The 17,231-nt window shown below is 44.9% G+C and overlaps 1 protein-coding gene across 2 annotated transcripts in view; it reads right to left on the bottom strand.

Annotated features, from left to right (window-relative positions):
- The window catches only part of PXDN (peroxidasin), a 158,523-nt gene that overhangs the window by 2,930 nt on the left and 138,362 nt on the right, over positions 1-17,231 (bottom strand). For both annotated transcript variants that reach the window (XM_090032778.1, XM_090032788.1), the window contains 2 exons: positions 8,724-8,856; positions 1,031-1,144 (listed from right to left, as the gene is read on the bottom strand). In XM_090032778.1, the coding sequence (XP_089888904.1) occupies positions 1,031-1,144; positions 8,724-8,856 (247 nt within the window). The remainder of the gene's footprint in view (positions 1-1,030; positions 1,145-8,723; positions 8,857-17,231) is intronic.

The raw sequence follows: 17,231 nt of genomic DNA, 5'->3' as shown, positions 1-17,231 counted from the left end.
CAGTGTGTTCAGAACCATTCTTTCTACTGAGATAAGTTCTGTATAATTTGTTGGGGGTTGTATGTTAAATTGGCTGTTAGAGGACACTTTTGTAAATCTCTCTGACTGAACCATATATAAAATCAATTTCATCTAAAAACCAAAGCTATTCCTCAGTATATTTACAGTGATGCTCAACCTACGGTGTACAGGCTGCATCTGGCCAATGAAGCCGTGTCTTTCAGTGTGCCGGGCTCTAGAAATTTGGTGGCAGGAGAGTGGTGCCAGCATTAATTGCCGTGGCTCCCAGAACCAATTAATGCTGCCACCATTCCCCATGCAAAGTCAGGTTTGTGGCAAGAGCTGGTGTGTGGGGGTGGGTCCGCAGTAGGATCCAACCTGGGGTTGGGTCTGCAGCCAGGGCTGGTGCACAGGGTTGGGTCTGCAGCTGGGACTGGCCCTTTGTGCTGGAGGGGACTCAAAAGACTGGCTTGCCAGTGGATCCTGCCACAGACTGACCTCATGCATCGGATCCGGCCTATGGACTGGTCCCATGCCACTTACCTGGCCTGTTGGCCCAGACAAGTTGAGCACTATTGATATATTACATTATTTTTCCATGCAAGAAAGGTAAAAATTGAAATGTCAATATTATAGTACACAAACTTTTATTAAATGATATACTTTTAAGAAACTGCTTTTGAAAGGAGCTTATATTATAGTGCATCATCCGACCCCAGCACTCTTTCCTGCCTAGGCAGGGGGTCGGACTCCATGATCTGTTGAGGTCCCTTCCGACCCTAGCATCTGTGAATCTATGAATCATTCTTAATTGTACCTGACAATTTTACAGGTATCAGCAAAACAGTGAATGGAAGTTATATATATTATATTATAATTAATAAGTCTTTAAAGAGCATCTGTTTTCCTTAAAAAAAATCCTTCAGATTAAAAAATGGAATAAAAGTTGGGGGCATAAAATCAGCAGTTGAGATGCAAAAGCAAACCATGATATAACTTAAGCCCCGAAAGCGAATTTCAGCATACTCACTTTGCATTCACACATTGTACAAGGGTCTCTTTTCCAGGTTTCATTGGTGGAATATGATTTACCCTTTTCATCAGTGCAGTCTGTTCTACTGAGACGTGATTCAAGTTTCTTTATCTGAAAACAGAAGGAATTAAAATTAGGCATCAAATCAAAATAAAGCTTTTCTTGTTTAAGATACTTTATGCAGAGATAATACAAAAGGAACATTACTGAGCATCCTACTTACAACTTAGTTAATATATTCCTGAAATACTAAAAGGTTGAAGAGAGGAAATGGAAAGAATCTATGCAATAGAATACTACCGTTTTCTTACTGGAGATGTGATGGCATGAATCACATGACCATTTAAGGTTAGCAAACAAAAACAACTGACGAGTATGCAAAGAAATTCATAATTCTGTCTAAAGAAAAAGATTACAGTATTAGGCTATAGAATACTGAATGAATTGCTTCCTTGCTGACAGCCATCTCTTCTCCACCTTCCCTAACTTTCATGCTTATTTGATGGTGCAAAGCAGCTGTAACATCGTCTGGCCTTTGGGATCATAACTAAAAGTGCACACATTTAATATGTTCAAAGCTCCTTTTATTGCATAAGGGCAGCAACTTGCCTAAAAGACAATCTCCATTTTGGAGGAATGGATATGCTGAATGTTGTAGGGCAGTGGTATATCGAGGGTCTCCAGCGCCCAGGGGCCAATGCTTACATTTGTGCCCACCCCCCTCCCAGGAACAATCCGAGCAGGGTGCAGGGCCCAAGGCAAATCAGCCTGTATGGGACCCTGCCTCCCACCCCACAGCACTTCCGCAGGTGAATTAGCAGCGCGGCACACTGCTGCAGGGGGAGGGGCGGCAGCCAGAATTTCCAGCGGCCAAAGCAAGCCAAAACCCACTGGGTGGGCAAGTGGGTAATGCACAAAACATGGGAGGCACCCAGTCTCTCTAGCCAGAGCCCCCTCAAGCTGGCACCTGAGGGCCATAGCCCCCTCCCACGCTCCTCTCCCCGCTCTCGGTACACCACTGTGGTAGGGATATGCCAGCTCATAGTATTTAATACTCTGTCACAGGGGCAGTAGGCTTCTGAAGGACAAAATAAAGGATAGTTCTCTCTTCCTTTGTATTGTAGCAATGTATAAAAAAAATCCTATTTTCAATAAAAAGTCCCATTTATTTATTACAAAAGATTAAATTATTCTCCACACAGAAAAATTTAGCCTTTGAAATCCAGGAGACAATTTTTTAAAAGTTTTAGTTCTGTGCTTCAGGGCAGGGGGTGGCAACCTGTGGCCCATGAAGGTAACCAATGTGGCACAGGGGACTGATGGCATGGAGTTCTGAAGTACTGCCATCTTCCCTGCAGCACTCCCCTCCAAGGCGGAGCTTGCTTCTTCATCTTGTCTGCATGTATCCTCACTGCAGAGAGGATGGGGATCAGTGGCAAGGGCAAGTAAAGGCAGCTGGCCATTCAAGGAGGCAGAGACTTGTGGCCTGCAATGAGAATGGGGTTGCAAAGAGCAACCCTAAGTAGCAAAAATTTGCCAACCTCTGCTCTGGGGGGCAATGTAACTAAATCATATCATGGCAACTTTGAAGAGATGACTAGGTGAAACAGTCACCACAAATAAAGCTTTTGGACTTTGGCAAAACTTAATGTCTGCCAGATGCATGAAGTCAGATTAGGCAATCTGGTAATCTCTTCTGGCTGTAATTTCCATGAAGCTTGCTGCTAGTAAGAGTTTAGGTAAGTGTAAAAGTAATTGTTGATGCAAAATAGTCATCAACATTAAACCATAAAAGGACAAGAACTACTTGCAACCAATTTCATTCCCAGGAAATCATGAAATGAGATCTCCACTCCCCTGAGAATACTTAGTTCGCAGAGTCTGAGGTAAGAAAGGCCATTTATATAACACTAGCTCTCTTCCAAAGCAATTCTGTATGACAAATGAAGGGCTGGAACATCCCCTTCATAGAAAGAATGGAAAGCCTAAGCCATCTGAACTTACTGTTTTGTCCTCCAGTTTATAAATTGTCCACAGCTGTACAGTGCAGCTACAGATGCTCAAAAAGCTGGGAGACATTCATATCTTGAGTTTTGATTTAGAACTTAATATTTGGATAATAATTCTAGTTATTTCTAAAAAATGCCTCTGTGACAGGGAGCCAGAGGCTCCTGCTACTTTAAGTGGAAAGTGCAGCAGGCTAAGCATGCAGCAGCAGCAGAGGGCAGGCTGGCCTTTGAGCAAAGGGCGGCCAAGGAGCCGCATGGCTGGAAGGGGAGGTGCTTAGAGATGTACAAGACCACTGCGTAGAGCAAGGAGAACAGTCTGACCCTGGAGGCTGCAGGGGAAGGAATTCATGGGAGAGGGAGACACTCCAGAAAACCAGCCCACGGACACCCAATCTACTCAGCGGAGCTGCATGGAGACAGCGAAAGGGGAAGTAAGGCTTGGAGTTATAAACTCAATTTATAACCCTGAGTGGAAATAAATTTTAGCTTGGGAAGTGGATGGCTTATATTTGTGTTACAGTTAGGTTTATTACCGAAGGAGTGCTTGTAGGGAGGCAGTTAGACAGGCCAAAGCTACCATGGAGCTGAGGATGGCAACCCAAGTAAAAGACAATAAGAAATTGTTTTTTAGATATATAGGGAGTAAAAGGAAGGCCCAGGGAGGAATAGGACCCCTGCTAAATGGGCAGAAACAATTGGTGACGGACAGAGGGGACAAGGCTGAACTCCTCAACGAGTTCTTCGCCTCAGTGTTCCTAAGCGAGAGGCATGACAAGTCTCTCACTGGGAGTGTAGGGAGGCAGCAGCAAGGCACCAGACTTCCATGCGTGGACCCTGAGGTGGTGCAGGGTCACTTGGAAGAACTGGATGCCTTTAAGTCGGCAGGCCCGGATGAGCTCCATCCGAGGGTACTGAAGGCACTGGCCGACATCATTGCAGAGCCACTGGCGGGAATATTTGAACGCTCGTGGCGCACGGGTCAAGTCCCGGAGGACTGGAAAAGGGCCAATGTGGTTCCCATTTTCAAGAAGGGGAGGAAGGAGGACCCGGGCAACTATAGGCCAGTTAGTCTCACCTCCATCCTTGGCAAAGTCTTTGAAAAAATCATCAAGGCTCACATTTGTGAGAGCCCGGCAGGGCAAGTTATGCTGAGGGGAAACCAGCATGGGTTCGTGGCAGGCAGATCGTGCCTGACCAATCTAGTCTCTTTTTATGGCCAGGTTACAAAACACCTCGACGCAGGAGGAGGGGTGGATGTCGTATACTTGGACTTCAGGAAGGCCTTTGATACGGTATCCCACCCCATACTGGTGAACAAGTTAAGGGGCTGTGACTTGGATGACTGCACAGTCCGGTGGGTGGAGAATTGGCTGGAGGGTCGTACCCAGAGAGTCGTGGTGGATGGGTCGGTTTCGACCTGGAGGGGTGTGGGCAGTGGGGTCCCGCAGGGCTCGGTCCTTGGACCGATACTCTTTAATGTCTTCATCAGCAACTTGGATGAGGGAGTGAAATGTACTCTGTCCAAGTTTGCAGATGACACTAAGCTATGGGGCGAAGTGGACACGCCGGAGGGCAGGGAGCAGCTGCAAGCAGACCTGGACAGGTTAGACAAGTGGGCAGAAAACAACAGAATGCAGTTCAACAAGGAGAAATGCCAAGTGCTGCATCTAGGGAGGAAAAATGTCCAGCACACCTACAGCCTAGGAAATGACCTGCTGGGTGGCACGGAAGTGGAAAGGGATCTTGGAGTCCTAGTGGACTCCAAGATGAACATGAGTTGGCAGTGTGACGAAACCATCAGAAAAGCCAATGGCACTTTATCGTGCATCAGCAGATGCATGACAAATAGGTCCAAGGAGGTGATACTTCCCCTCTATCGGGCGCTGGTCAGACCGCAGCTGGAGTACTGCGTGCAATTCTGGGCGCCGCACTTCACGAAGGATGCGGATAATCTGGAGAGGGTCCAGAGAAGGGCCACTCGTATGGTTAAGGGCCTGCAGGCCAAGCCCTACGAGGAGAGACTAAAGAAACTGGACCTTTTCAGCCTCCGCAAGAGAAGGTTGAGAGGCGACCTGGTGGCTGCCTATAAGTTCATCAGGGGAGCGCAGAAGGGAATTGGTGAGTATTTATTCACCAAGGCCCCCCCGGGGGTTACAAGAAATAATGGCCACAAGCTAGAAGAGAGCAGATTTAGATTGGATATTAGGAGGAACTTCTTCACAGTTCGAGTGGCCAAGGTCTGGAACGGGCTCCCAAGGGAGGTGGTGCTCTCCCCTACCCTGGGGGTCTTCAAGCGAAGGCTAGATGTGTATCTAGCTGGGGTAATGTAGGCCCAGCACTCTTTCCTGCTTATGCAGGGGGTCGGACTCGATGATCTATTGAGGTCCCTTCCGACCCTAGCACCTATGAATCTATGAATCTATGAGTGGATTGTGGCTGTAGGGGAGGACTGGAAGCCACGCAAGGATGCCTGGGAGGCAATGTTGGTTCTGAGCCTGGGCAAGACAGGGGCATGCTAAGGGCCAAGAGGGCTAGGGCCTGCACCCCAAGGATGAGACAAGAGTCTCACCTTACAGATAATACAGAAGCAGGCTAAGAACCAAGGCGGCCAAAGGGCCGAAAGGATCAGAGCTTGTACCTTAAGGAAGTGATAGGGCTGGAGCTGTGACTATGCCCCAAGAGAGTGAGGTACAACTGAGAAGAGGCACGGACTGAGAAGCAAGGCCAGAGCAAGTATAGCAAAACCCCATTTTTTAATTTTAAAATGCATTCCCTCCCTTTCCCCAACCATTTCTGACTTTGTCTCTCCCTCCCTATTCCCTATAGATAAGTATAAGTGAGCTAAGACATAGGATAAGCTTCAGCATTTTATTTTGGTAGCAAGTTGTATTTGTTTTGTTTTTCTTCTTCTTTATATTGTATAATTATTATGTTTATATTGATTTTTACTGTTCTATATTACTGTTTTACTGGTACTATATGATTTAGGCCTACATATGTAAGTTAGCATAAGTCACGTCAAGTTTCCATTTTGTTTGTCAAGTCTCCATCTTGTCCTCATGCCCCGTTGTGTAACCTATGACTCATACTACCCCTCCTATGTAACTTGGTTCCTGAATGAATGGGGATGAATGAGGGTGCTGGAAAGACAATGGCAGTAGGTCTAAAAATAGCTCCCTCTGAATGACCAAACCATCAACACCAATACCTGGACCAACGACCCAGCCCTTGGAACCACCCTCAGCATTCAAGAAACAAAAGATGAGGCAACCCACCATTGTGCCAAGACTGCACATGCTCAGTAAGAACACCTGGAGCCCTCTGGAACAGAACTTACCTTGCCTGGACAGGCCCTCCCCATATGAGATCATAGGTAGTCTGCCCCATAAAAAGGGGTGGTGAAGACCGACTCCTTGAGACGCTCTCTCCATCTGGACCAGCACCATGCCACACCACCTGTCCACCCAGAGGCCCTGCCAGCAACCCCCCTCTGGACAATACCTACTGGACAAGGACACCTTTCCAGCCTGGATAGGTAGCTATCACCCTCCACCCTCTCTTCAACCAAGGGCTTGGACTCTGCTTCTCTTCCCTACCTGAACTCCAAGCCTTCCACTGAGTCTCTTTCTCCTGCTGCCATTGTGAGTGCATGCGTGTGTGCAAGTAAACCAACAACTTCATGCATCTGTGTAGTGTGTTGTTTGTTTAATAAACCTGTTATTTTGAAACCCCGAGCTGGGTTTTTATCTGTTTTCGGACTGTTTCCTTCTTGCCATCACTTATCTGCCCCGCAAGCTCCCAGCTTTCTGCCTCAGGTTCTTTCCTGGCTATCTCCTCCTTGCCACCAGGCTTTTTCCCTGGCACCAGTGATCGCGTAACCCTGGGGCCACTTGACCTTAAGTAACTCCAAGCCTCAATTCCTCAGCCCAACTTCTCTCTAGTCTACCAGTTCTAATCTCAGTTCCAGTAACTTTCACTCCTTACACTTTCTCTCTCACCTTAACCTTCCCTCAGGTATCCCAAGTACCCCAAACACACACTTACATACTGTATCATCCAAGTTAGGAACTTACCTGGGTGTATGTGTAAGTGGGTGTTATGTGTGTGAACTGGTGAATATACACATATGTCATCATGTGCATAATATACAAATTAGTGATCTGTGTATGTGTACGGAGTGCATGGGTATTGACATCTGATTATTGTCTAATTTTTGGTGTGTAGTGTGTATGTGCTTGAATTGGTTATAGGTATGCATGTGCCTAGGCTGGTTTGGATGTGTATGTGTTGGAGTTGGTAGTATATATGCACCTAATTGATTTGTGTGTTTGTATATGTGTAATTGTGTCACACTCTCCTAACAGCGCAATATTGAGATCCTGAGAGTTGGTCTGACCCCACAGGGAAAAACAAGAGGGTCTAGCCTTAAGAGTCCATAGGTAGAGCAAGCAGTGGCCAAGGCCAAGATAACTGAAGCCTGTACAGGCTGGTGCTTGGATCAAGAATAACGTTTGTGAGGCATCTGGCTACAGGGGCGGATGGAGGCCACAATTATTGCGCTTAAGGTGGCTTGAGCCCTAAGGCATGGATTTAGCCAGGAAGGCCAAGATTTAGCACCAGAGGGACACAACTGGTGCCAGCCACTCATGTGGACAACAGACAGCAGAGCGGGGACTGAAGCTTACTCTGGGACCTAGGTAGATCCCCTAAGTATTAATTACAAGATACATCAAGGTGCGACAGGTAAGGTAGAGAAGGGAGGGTACCCCAGGAGCAGAAGTCACTTGGCTACCAGTGAGCATCATTACCATACCTGGGGCCTGGTCTGGCTACAGCCACCCATACCAGAAAGGGTATATTTCCAAATACACAAGGGGTGCCTTTATGTAATGTAATTTGTGCCTGCATTTTGATAATTAACCTGAAAATCTGCAAAGCTGGACCCAACTGCAGATAAAACTACTACTACACTGCACCTTCAAACAGGCGGCCTCTATTTATTAGAGATAAATATTTCTAAATCTTTCATGTATCCAGTACATTTATTGTGGAGTTACACATGCTGGAATTTCATAACTTTGAACAACCTTGGGAGTTTTCTGCCGTGTTTAAACATCTCAAATAGACATAATAATCAGAGTAGTAATCTGTTTTGTAAGTTATTTTACCTAGTCTCACATAAAGACACTTCTTTTACAGCATTCTGTGGAAGAATGGCATATACCAAAATGGCATATATCCCTTCATTTTATATCAACTGTATACTTTAGCACAGATATGTCACAGTAGGTAGATTTCCCTTAGACACTCACCCTTTATCTGTATTCAGAAAATTCTACTAATCCCCATAAAGTCATTGGAAGTAGGGGAAAGCCCACCCTAAATCCATACGCAGTTTCACAGATAGAGACTGAAATGTACTGCTTTAGTGTTTCAGTGACAGACATCTACAGTTTCTCTCTGATTAGTGCAAGATATAAAAAAATTACAAAAAATAATCAACAATTTTATGCTATGCTGTGTTGTATTTTGTTCAGATATTCTTTGGATTTTGTCACAGAAGACTAAATATTTTAAAAATACTGTAGGAGCAATAACTTCCTATGAAAATGTACTTATGGAGTTCAAAACATTTTAAATTAAACTTAAAGATGACAAAATGTTTGTTATAGTCCCCTTACCTGGTTTCTGAGGCTTGTAATAGTTTTTTGCATTTCCAAAACAAATTCTCTGAAGTCATTCGACACAGGTACTTTCACATGTTCCTCAGATGACAAAGTGGTGTTATTAAAATATTTACCCTGTTTTGTAGAACTGCAACAAGAGGTAACAATATCAGAAGATCAACTCGATTTGACACTTTCATTTTGTTGTGTATTTTTAGGGACTATCAAGAATATAATAAATGGCCAAGTCCTATATTTATGAAGCACATAAATACAACAGGCAGAAGGCAGGGCAGGGTATCAGGGTGCTTAGTATCTAATGAACTAGGCCAGTACCTACAAAAGTTTTGTCTCTCTGAATAAACTTTCACAAGCTTTCTCAATAGACTCTAAGGTGCCTTCTTTATGGCTTCAGACTAATACAATTAAATGCCCTTTTCTCTTTTCATAAATAAAACAGTGTGATTGTAGGTGGACCTGGGCTTAGGGTCCAAGTAAATCCATAATTTTTTTTTCTTAAGCCAGTTAAAACTGAAGGGTGTGTGTGTAGGGGTGGGGAGGGTGACATCCTAATCCACTTGCAGGTGACCTACATTTAACCACTAGGCCTAAGCCCCAAGGAGAGGACAATTCATCAAAGTCAACAACATGGTTTGCCCAGGAGCACTTGCCTAGGGAGTGAGAGGCCTGGGTGATAGGCCTTCATCAGCCTGAGAGGACTCAAACCCATATCTCCCACCTCTGAGGGCAGTGCCTTTACTCCCAGACTAGGCTGAATAAAAGTCACCTTCCACCTCTAGTCCTCCTGTTGAAGCTGGCTGACTGAAGAAGCAATAAGGAACATGACTTTGTAGCCCAGTTAGTACAGCACTCTCTTTGAAGTGATATATTTGGGTGCTGGTCTTTGCTGCCAGTTATTTCTGGGGTTTTTTCCTCCAAGTGGCTATCTACTGTAAGATGCATAAACACTCTTGCCACCAGAGACTAGAACTAGGACTCCCCCTTCACAACCAAGTGTCATAACCAATAGGTTAGTCACATTCTGTCTTTTTGCCACCTTTGGACTGTTTATATACTTTACATACCCTAAAGTTTTCCTAAATCCTATTAAGCACCTACACAGTGAATTATGATCAGGACCTTGTAGATTTGAGGATAGGATGCTTCAACCTTATGTGATCTGTGGTGTTTGTGGGTTTTACCTTGTGCCTGTTTTTGAAGTAACTGTTTGACAGGGTTTGTGCTCTCAGCTGTGTGTGCAGTGATTTGCTTCAAGTGGGGATGGTTTAGGTAGTTGAGGGGAGTAGTCAGCCAGGGCCAGGCTACACAGCCTTATAAAAGGTAGCCCCTTGTGAACAGAAAAGCAGCAAATAGAGCCCTGCTCCCTTGCTCCCAGGAATCTTCCTCTCTATCTGCGTGTGTGGGTCTTTTTACTTTTGTTCTGTTTTCAGCAGCCCAGGTGTCTTCCAGGGAGCGCAGGAGGCATAAATGTAGATGGGATCAACAGTTGTTACTTGTATGGGATGTGCCACATCCATGCTCCTCTCAGAGGGTCAAGAATTTTTATTTTATTTCCCCCAAGATCCATCTATCTTGGAGGAATAGATTGAAGGTTTGGAAGCATGGGTATCCATGCTACATGCTATTATGGAAAATGAAGACTTTTTTGATAGGAATTGTGAGAAACTGGCGCTAGAGAGGCCAAAGGGAAAAGAAGTGGCAATATGGACTTCTAGAAGGAAAAAGGTCCCTGAATTCAAGAGAAATGGATTGCAATCAGTAACCACTTTCAGGAACTCTTCAGTAGAACAGCTGGAGAAGAGACAGAGGTGAAACATCAGCATGCAAGATGCGGAGAATCCAGCAGTCTAGAGAGCAAGAAGAGTAGGCAGGGGCTCTAACGTCACTGCACTGAGAAAGGAGTGTTGTGGTGGTAGGTGACTCATTTATGCGGTGGACACAAACATCAGTCTTTTGTCCAAATTTGAGGTCCTGGGAGGTGTGCTTTCTGCCTGGAGGCATATTCAGGATGTTACAGAAGGATTTCCAGAACTCATCTATCCCTTACACCACTACCCCTTCCTGCTTCTCCTTGTAGGCACAAATGATACGGCCAGAAATAGCACCGAGCAGATCAGAGGAAGGAAGATTCCTTCTGGGCAGGAAGATTAAGAAGCTTGGAACACAAGTGGTGTTCTCATCAATCCTTCCAGTAGAAGGTAAGGACCCAGGCATGGGTTATTGCATCTATAACTAGACTCATGGCTGACACAGTGATGTCAATGTTAAAGCCTTGGACTCTTTGAGAAGAGGCAGATGTTCTGGGGGAGGAAGACTGCTATCAAGAGATGGGATCCATCCAACCAGAATGGGAAAGAGCATTTCTGGGTGTTGTCTGGACAACCTAGTAAGGAGTTCTTTGTTCATCATGATGGACAATGAACAAAACCCTCCAGCAACAGAACAAATAATCCAGAAGGGAATGAGCAAGAAAAATCTGCTCAACACTGGAATACGTTATGACTAGGAATCAACACTGAGGGCTATATTCTGTTTTAGAAGGACAGGGTTGGGAGAAAAGGTTTTGGCACTGCCTAGTATGTCTGAAATACATACCCTTGTTCCCAGGAAAAGGTAGCAGATCAGAATGGATTTCAGTAAAGATAAGAGGTGAAAGATAGCATTGACGTAATGGTGGGAATTTATTATAGACTGTCAAGTCAGGAGGAAGTGTTGGACCTCTTCAAAGAGGTGACAAATCTGTCCAAAAATAATGGAAGACTGATGGAAGACTTCAATATCCAGTCACCAACTGGAAGAAAAATACAGTGAAACATAAGATCTCAAGTTTGTTCCTAACTTGTGTGGAGGAGGGCAACTTTCTCACAAGGCCAAGGATACTGTAAGGGTTCAGCCAGGACATAGGCAGCTGGGTCTGTAGATAGGCCCCTGAAGGGCAACCAGTGGGTCAGCTAGGTGGGGATATAGGTTACCAGAGCATCAGGTCAGGGTCTGGTTCAGAGGAATGGAGATCTGAGAGATGTAGTCTGGGGTGCAAGCTGAGGTCAGGAGCCAGGAGAATCAGACAGCAAGGTGCTCAGTTCCAGGGAAGATCCAAGAACAGGGTTAGGGAAAGCCAAAGCCAAGTCAGGACCCAAGATAACCAGAAACAGCAGTGAATGCAAGGCTTACTGGAGCATATTGAGGCTGTTATCAAGGCCTGCCTGCAGCCTGAGTTTGCAGGTGCGCTTAAAAGGGCAGAGTGGTGCTCCCAACAGCCAGTCCAGTTACAGACAACTGGGGTCATCACATTAGGCCAGGATCAGGGTTGGGTATGGAAGCTCAAGAGCTTGACTCAGTTGGGCCCGACTAGCCAGAGGCCCTGAGAAATACAGGTAGGGGATTGCCTACCTTGGACCTTGTGATCAATAGGGAAGAATTGGTGGATGGGAAGATGATGGGGAATTTGGGATAAAATGTGATCACAATATGATAGAATTCATGATCCTGAGACAGGATAAGCAAAAGGTCAGCACAACTAAGACACTCAATTTAAAATAAGCAGACTTCCTGCAACTCAAGTAGACTTGGTACCATGGAAAGATAAAGTCAACCGGGGGCCAAGAAGCGTGTAAAGGGCACAATATTGGAAGCCCAACAAGAAGCTGTTCCAGCGTGATGGAAACATCAGAAAGATGGGAATAGACTTGATGTGTGTAGCTGCACATCACAATTCTAGGATGCCTCAAATGCAAAAGAAAAGCATGAAAGCAATGGACAGATAGGCAGGTCACCAAGGAAGCACATGAGGAAATAGCAAGAACGTGAAGGGACAAAAATTAAGAACTTGGTGTTCCTAATGGGACTAGAATTTTGAGGTTCAGGGATAAAGGGTCTTGCTCAAATTTAGATCAATCTGAAGGAATTTTACTCAGTGGTCACACTGCTATGGATTGGGAGGCTAGTGGGGGGGGGAGAGGAGGGCGGGTGGCCCCCCTTCTTGGACCTCTCTAGCATATTTTACCTACCAACCCTTCCAGTAACACCCATCACTGTCCCACTACTTTACTTGTAGCAGGTTAGGGAGCTACACCACATAGTAGTGTTTAACAGTTGACTATGTAGTTTTAATAATAGATTAGACAAGGATTTATACAGTATGGTTTGGATAGGGACAGTCCTCTCTCACATAAGGGGCTGGAGTAGATGACCTTCAGAGGTTCCTTCCAGCCCTAATTTTCTATGATTCTATGTTTAGGAGAGAAAATAGTTGTCTTCAGTTCAGTTCCCAGGATATATACTATGAGGCACTAAGAAAAAGTACTAGTGAAATAGCTAAGCTGAAAAAAAAAGCCCAGAATGAAAGCTCACCAATAATGTATTTGTAATCAGCATTGCATTTAGACTTGTGTTATAATTTCAGCTTATGAATAGACAGGAAAAAAAATAAAAAAAAAAAAAAAAAATCACCTGTACCTAAAAACCTCAATCTTTAAAAAATGGAAAAAGCTAGTTTACATGCTACAAAGCAAATAGCAATGCTTTATATATGCCTGTTTTCAATCTAAGTAACATGTGAATTCAAATTATTTTATACAGCAGAATAACTTAGAGCCACTTATCTATTGCCTGCTGCACAGGCAAAATCATCATCTGACAGATTTGCATTATTAAATAATGTTAATCAGTTCAATCTTTAATGAAAATATGCCTGAAGCCATTGTGGAAATTTGCTGCATCTGGCACTAGCAGATTATTTGGAAAAAATAATTATACAGTTAAAATTTAGCTAGTATTAATTACATTCAACAAATTACTACATTAAATGCTCAGAGACCATGTAGTAGGGTCACATCGCCAAACATTTCTGGATAAGTACCATTTCCCCCAGAAGCTAGGAGAAATTTACAACATGAATGGATGGTGAGGAATCATTTTGCAAAACAAAATGTATGATCAAAAATTATTCTGTTTACATTAAAAGCAAACACTAATTGGTATGTGTTCCAGCCCATTAGATTTCACATTCTTTTAACTTAAATTAGCCCTCTTCACATAACCAGCCTAGCATGCCAGAATTCAAGTAATCCAGCTGTTTGGGTTTTTTTGTTTTTTGTTTTATTTTTTTAAACAACAACAAATGGTCTAATCTTCCCCACCTGCTCTGATTACTGGAAATGAGGCAGACAGAAAAAATACTCTATCAGGATCAGAAGAAGAATGCAAATTAAAATGTGTCAAAGAGTACGAAAAGTAACAAGTACCTGCTAAAGGACAATTTTCTATGAATATTCCCTTCTCTTTATTTACACTGTACATAATGCACAGTGCATGTGCTCAGTTACCAAAATATCGAAGTTTGGTAGCCTTTTAGGCTCTGTTTCCAAATCAAAATTAAATAATAATTTCATTCAATTGAAATTGAAGAAAGGGGAAGGAGTGTGGCAGGGACGAGCCCACCCCACCCAGCCCTGCAGCCTCCATCTTGCAGGCAGTGCTGCAGGCGAGTCTCCATGCTGCTAGTGCTCAGGTGAGTAGGGTCCCAGGGCTCCCCACCACTGAGCCCTGCCCACTGCACCTGGGACCAAGTGGGTAGGGTGGAGGATCCAAGCTGGTCCTCTCCTACCTAAGAGGCAGAGGCGGCTCCACAAGACATAGGTGGCCCATGGAGATTTTATAGCATGCAAGGGGGGGAGGGGCTCAAGAAGAGGAACCCTGCTTTAAAGTACTTTTTGTGGTCTTCAGAGCTGGCTAATCACAGGAGTCTAGCTCTCCCCGCAGCTTCCAACTACAAAAACACATTAAAAGAAACGAAAGCAGTATTTGATATTTTCCTAATACCATATAAACTATTGTTTCCAAAGAGTGTTATTCAGTTGTTGGAGGGAGTAGAGGGAATTCTGACATGCTTTGGATAAGAAGCAACTGTTCTATGGAAACAGGTTAGAAATGCTTGTCCTAGGCACTTCAATGCAGTAAATTCCATTCCTGCAGATAGGGATTTTTATTTCTCCCAGCAGTACTGTATCACGTTCTCCTTATAAAAAATCTACTATTCTAACTCCTCTGGATTAGACTGCCGCACCAGAGGACTGTAGATGTTACAGGGCAGATATCTATGAGTAACACCATTCTTAGGGCCTTGTTATATTTTGTGAACTGCTCAAAAATGTGTTGGTGTCCTTGCTCAAGTTTGGAGTATACATACTTTCAGGCCAGCAGGGGCCTGGAGAACTGAGAAATAAGAACCCTCCCCTTCCCCTCCCTCCTCCCATTCTCAGCTTCCCCTGCCCCATCCCCACTTTCTTGTGGCTGCCTGTGCTGTCTTGGGAACAGGCAGAAAAGGGTTAACCTGCCTGCCTGGCCCTCTGTCTCCACAGAGCTGCTGCTCTCTAGGGGCTGAGCCTGGCCCAGACAGCAGCAGCTGGGACAGCCAGGCAGGTTAACCCTTTCCTGCCTGCTCCCCCAGAACAGACACTGCAGGCAGCCACAAATAAGCAGGCAGGGTGCCAGTGAGTGGGGGCCTGGGGTGCTGTAGAGGGTGGGGATGGGGCAGTGGGCCCAATTTGAGCCAGTGGGTATGGGGGAGTGGGTGGGGTGGGATGGCTACACATCAGTGTAACACAAGTGGGGTAACATGTATCAGAGATAGACCTAGGCTGCAATGGTGTAATTTTATGCCACCTAAACAGTGCTTAAAACTAGTTTCAGGTGTTAATATGGGGACAGTTCCAGGTTTAACAGCTCCATGAGCTGCCTAAAATTAACATGTAACAAGGCCCTGACACTAGAGATCAATATATCTCTAGAACCTGATTTATATACATAGCTTCTTACTTAGCAACCTGAAAAATTCTTGCCTAGTTGTTTCCTCCCTACTGCTATTTTTTTTCAAATGTTCAGAAGACTCTTTTCTTCTCTTTTCTTCTTTTGACTTTCATTTTATTGGACTCAGCAACTTTATATTCTTATAAAATGGGACCAGGATCTTTAACCTGTCCATTATTGCTTATGTTATGGGAATTTTAATATGCTGATAAAAGTTTACTCACAAAAGGAGAGTCTGAAAGTCTATAGTGCTTGTCTAATTGAGTACAACTTCCAACAGTCAATGAAGTGAAGTTACAGTGGTTGAGTATTTTTTATTCTTAATAATTTCTCCTTAATATTTACATTTATATATGGTTGAAAGCTGCTACAATATTATGAGACAAAGTCGCTGTAGGGCAACCTCCCATCTCTCAGTAAAGTTATTTCATTACTGGATATATGTTAGTGTAGTTCTAATTTGATCAGGTATATACAGCTATAGAAGTGACAGTATTTTTGTTTGCTGTTGGAATAAGTGTTTTTGTAGAGGGGCAGTGTACTGTAGCTAGTGGTATAACCTGCCAGCAGACATAAGCGACTGATGTCTCCTGAATTTGACGGGGCACCCATAGAAGCCACCGATGGCAATGCCTGTCGGGGGGGCACCAGCCCTGCCAACAGCAACAGTGTTGGTCACTGGGGGGGACTGGCCCGGTCAGGAGGGTCATATGCACCCCCGTGCACCCCCTACCAGTCGCCTATGCCAGCATAGATGTCAAAGCACCATTCAAGGCCTTTCAATTAACTTCTTTCTAAAAAACAACAAGAAATGAGAAAGGAACCTTTTTTCATAGTTGGTAGGGTCGGAAGGGACCTGAGCAGATCATCAAGTCCAACCCCCTGCCATGGCAGGAAAGAGTACTGGGGTCAAATGACCCCAGCAAAGTGTTTGTCTAGCCTTGTCTTAAAGACCCCCAGGGTAGGAGCCAGCACCACTTCACTTGGAAGTTGGTTCCAGATCCTAGCCGCTCTGATAGTGAAGCAGCGCCTCCTGATGTCTAGTCTGAATTTACCCTCTGCCAGCTTGTGACCATTATTTCACTCCTGGCAGTGCTCAGGGAAACAGGGACTCCCCCAATGCCTGCTGGTCTGCTCTGACTAGTTTGTAACAGGCCATTACATACCCCCTCCGCCTTCTCTTGTGGAGGCTGAACAGGTTCAGGGCCTTGAGCCTCTCCTCATAGGGCCTGCCCTGCTGCCCCCTGATCATGCGAGTGACCCTCCTCTGGACCCTCTCCATGTTGCCCACATCCTTCTTGAAGTGCAGCACCGAGAACTGGACGCAGTATTCCAGCTACAGCCTGACCAGTGTTGCACAGAGGGGGAGAATCACCTCCTTGGACCTGCTCGAGATGCATCTGTGGATGCATGACAAGGTGCGGCTGGCCTTCCTGACCTCCTCCCCACACTGCCGGCCCATGTTCATCTTAGCATCAATGATGACCCCAAGATCCTTTTCTGCCTCTTCACTGATGAAAAGGGAGTTCCCCAGCCTGTAGGTATGCTGCTCGTTCTTCCTCCCCAGGTGCATCACTTTGCACTTTTCGGTGTTGAATCCCATTCTATTCTCATCCGCCCACCTCTGTAACCTGTCTAGGTTCGATTGCAGCCTATTCCTCCCTTCTAGTGTCATCATCTTAGTGTCATCAGCAA

This window comes from Crocodylus siamensis, chromosome 1 (genome assembly GCF_052110815.1).
Source record: "Crocodylus siamensis isolate JL-2025a chromosome 1, ASM5211081v1, whole genome shotgun sequence".
Lineage (NCBI taxonomy): Eukaryota > Metazoa > Chordata > Crocodylia > Crocodylidae > Crocodylus > Crocodylus siamensis.
The sequence above is the reverse complement of the archived record's forward strand: the minus strand, read 5'-3'. Positions and strand labels throughout refer to the sequence as shown.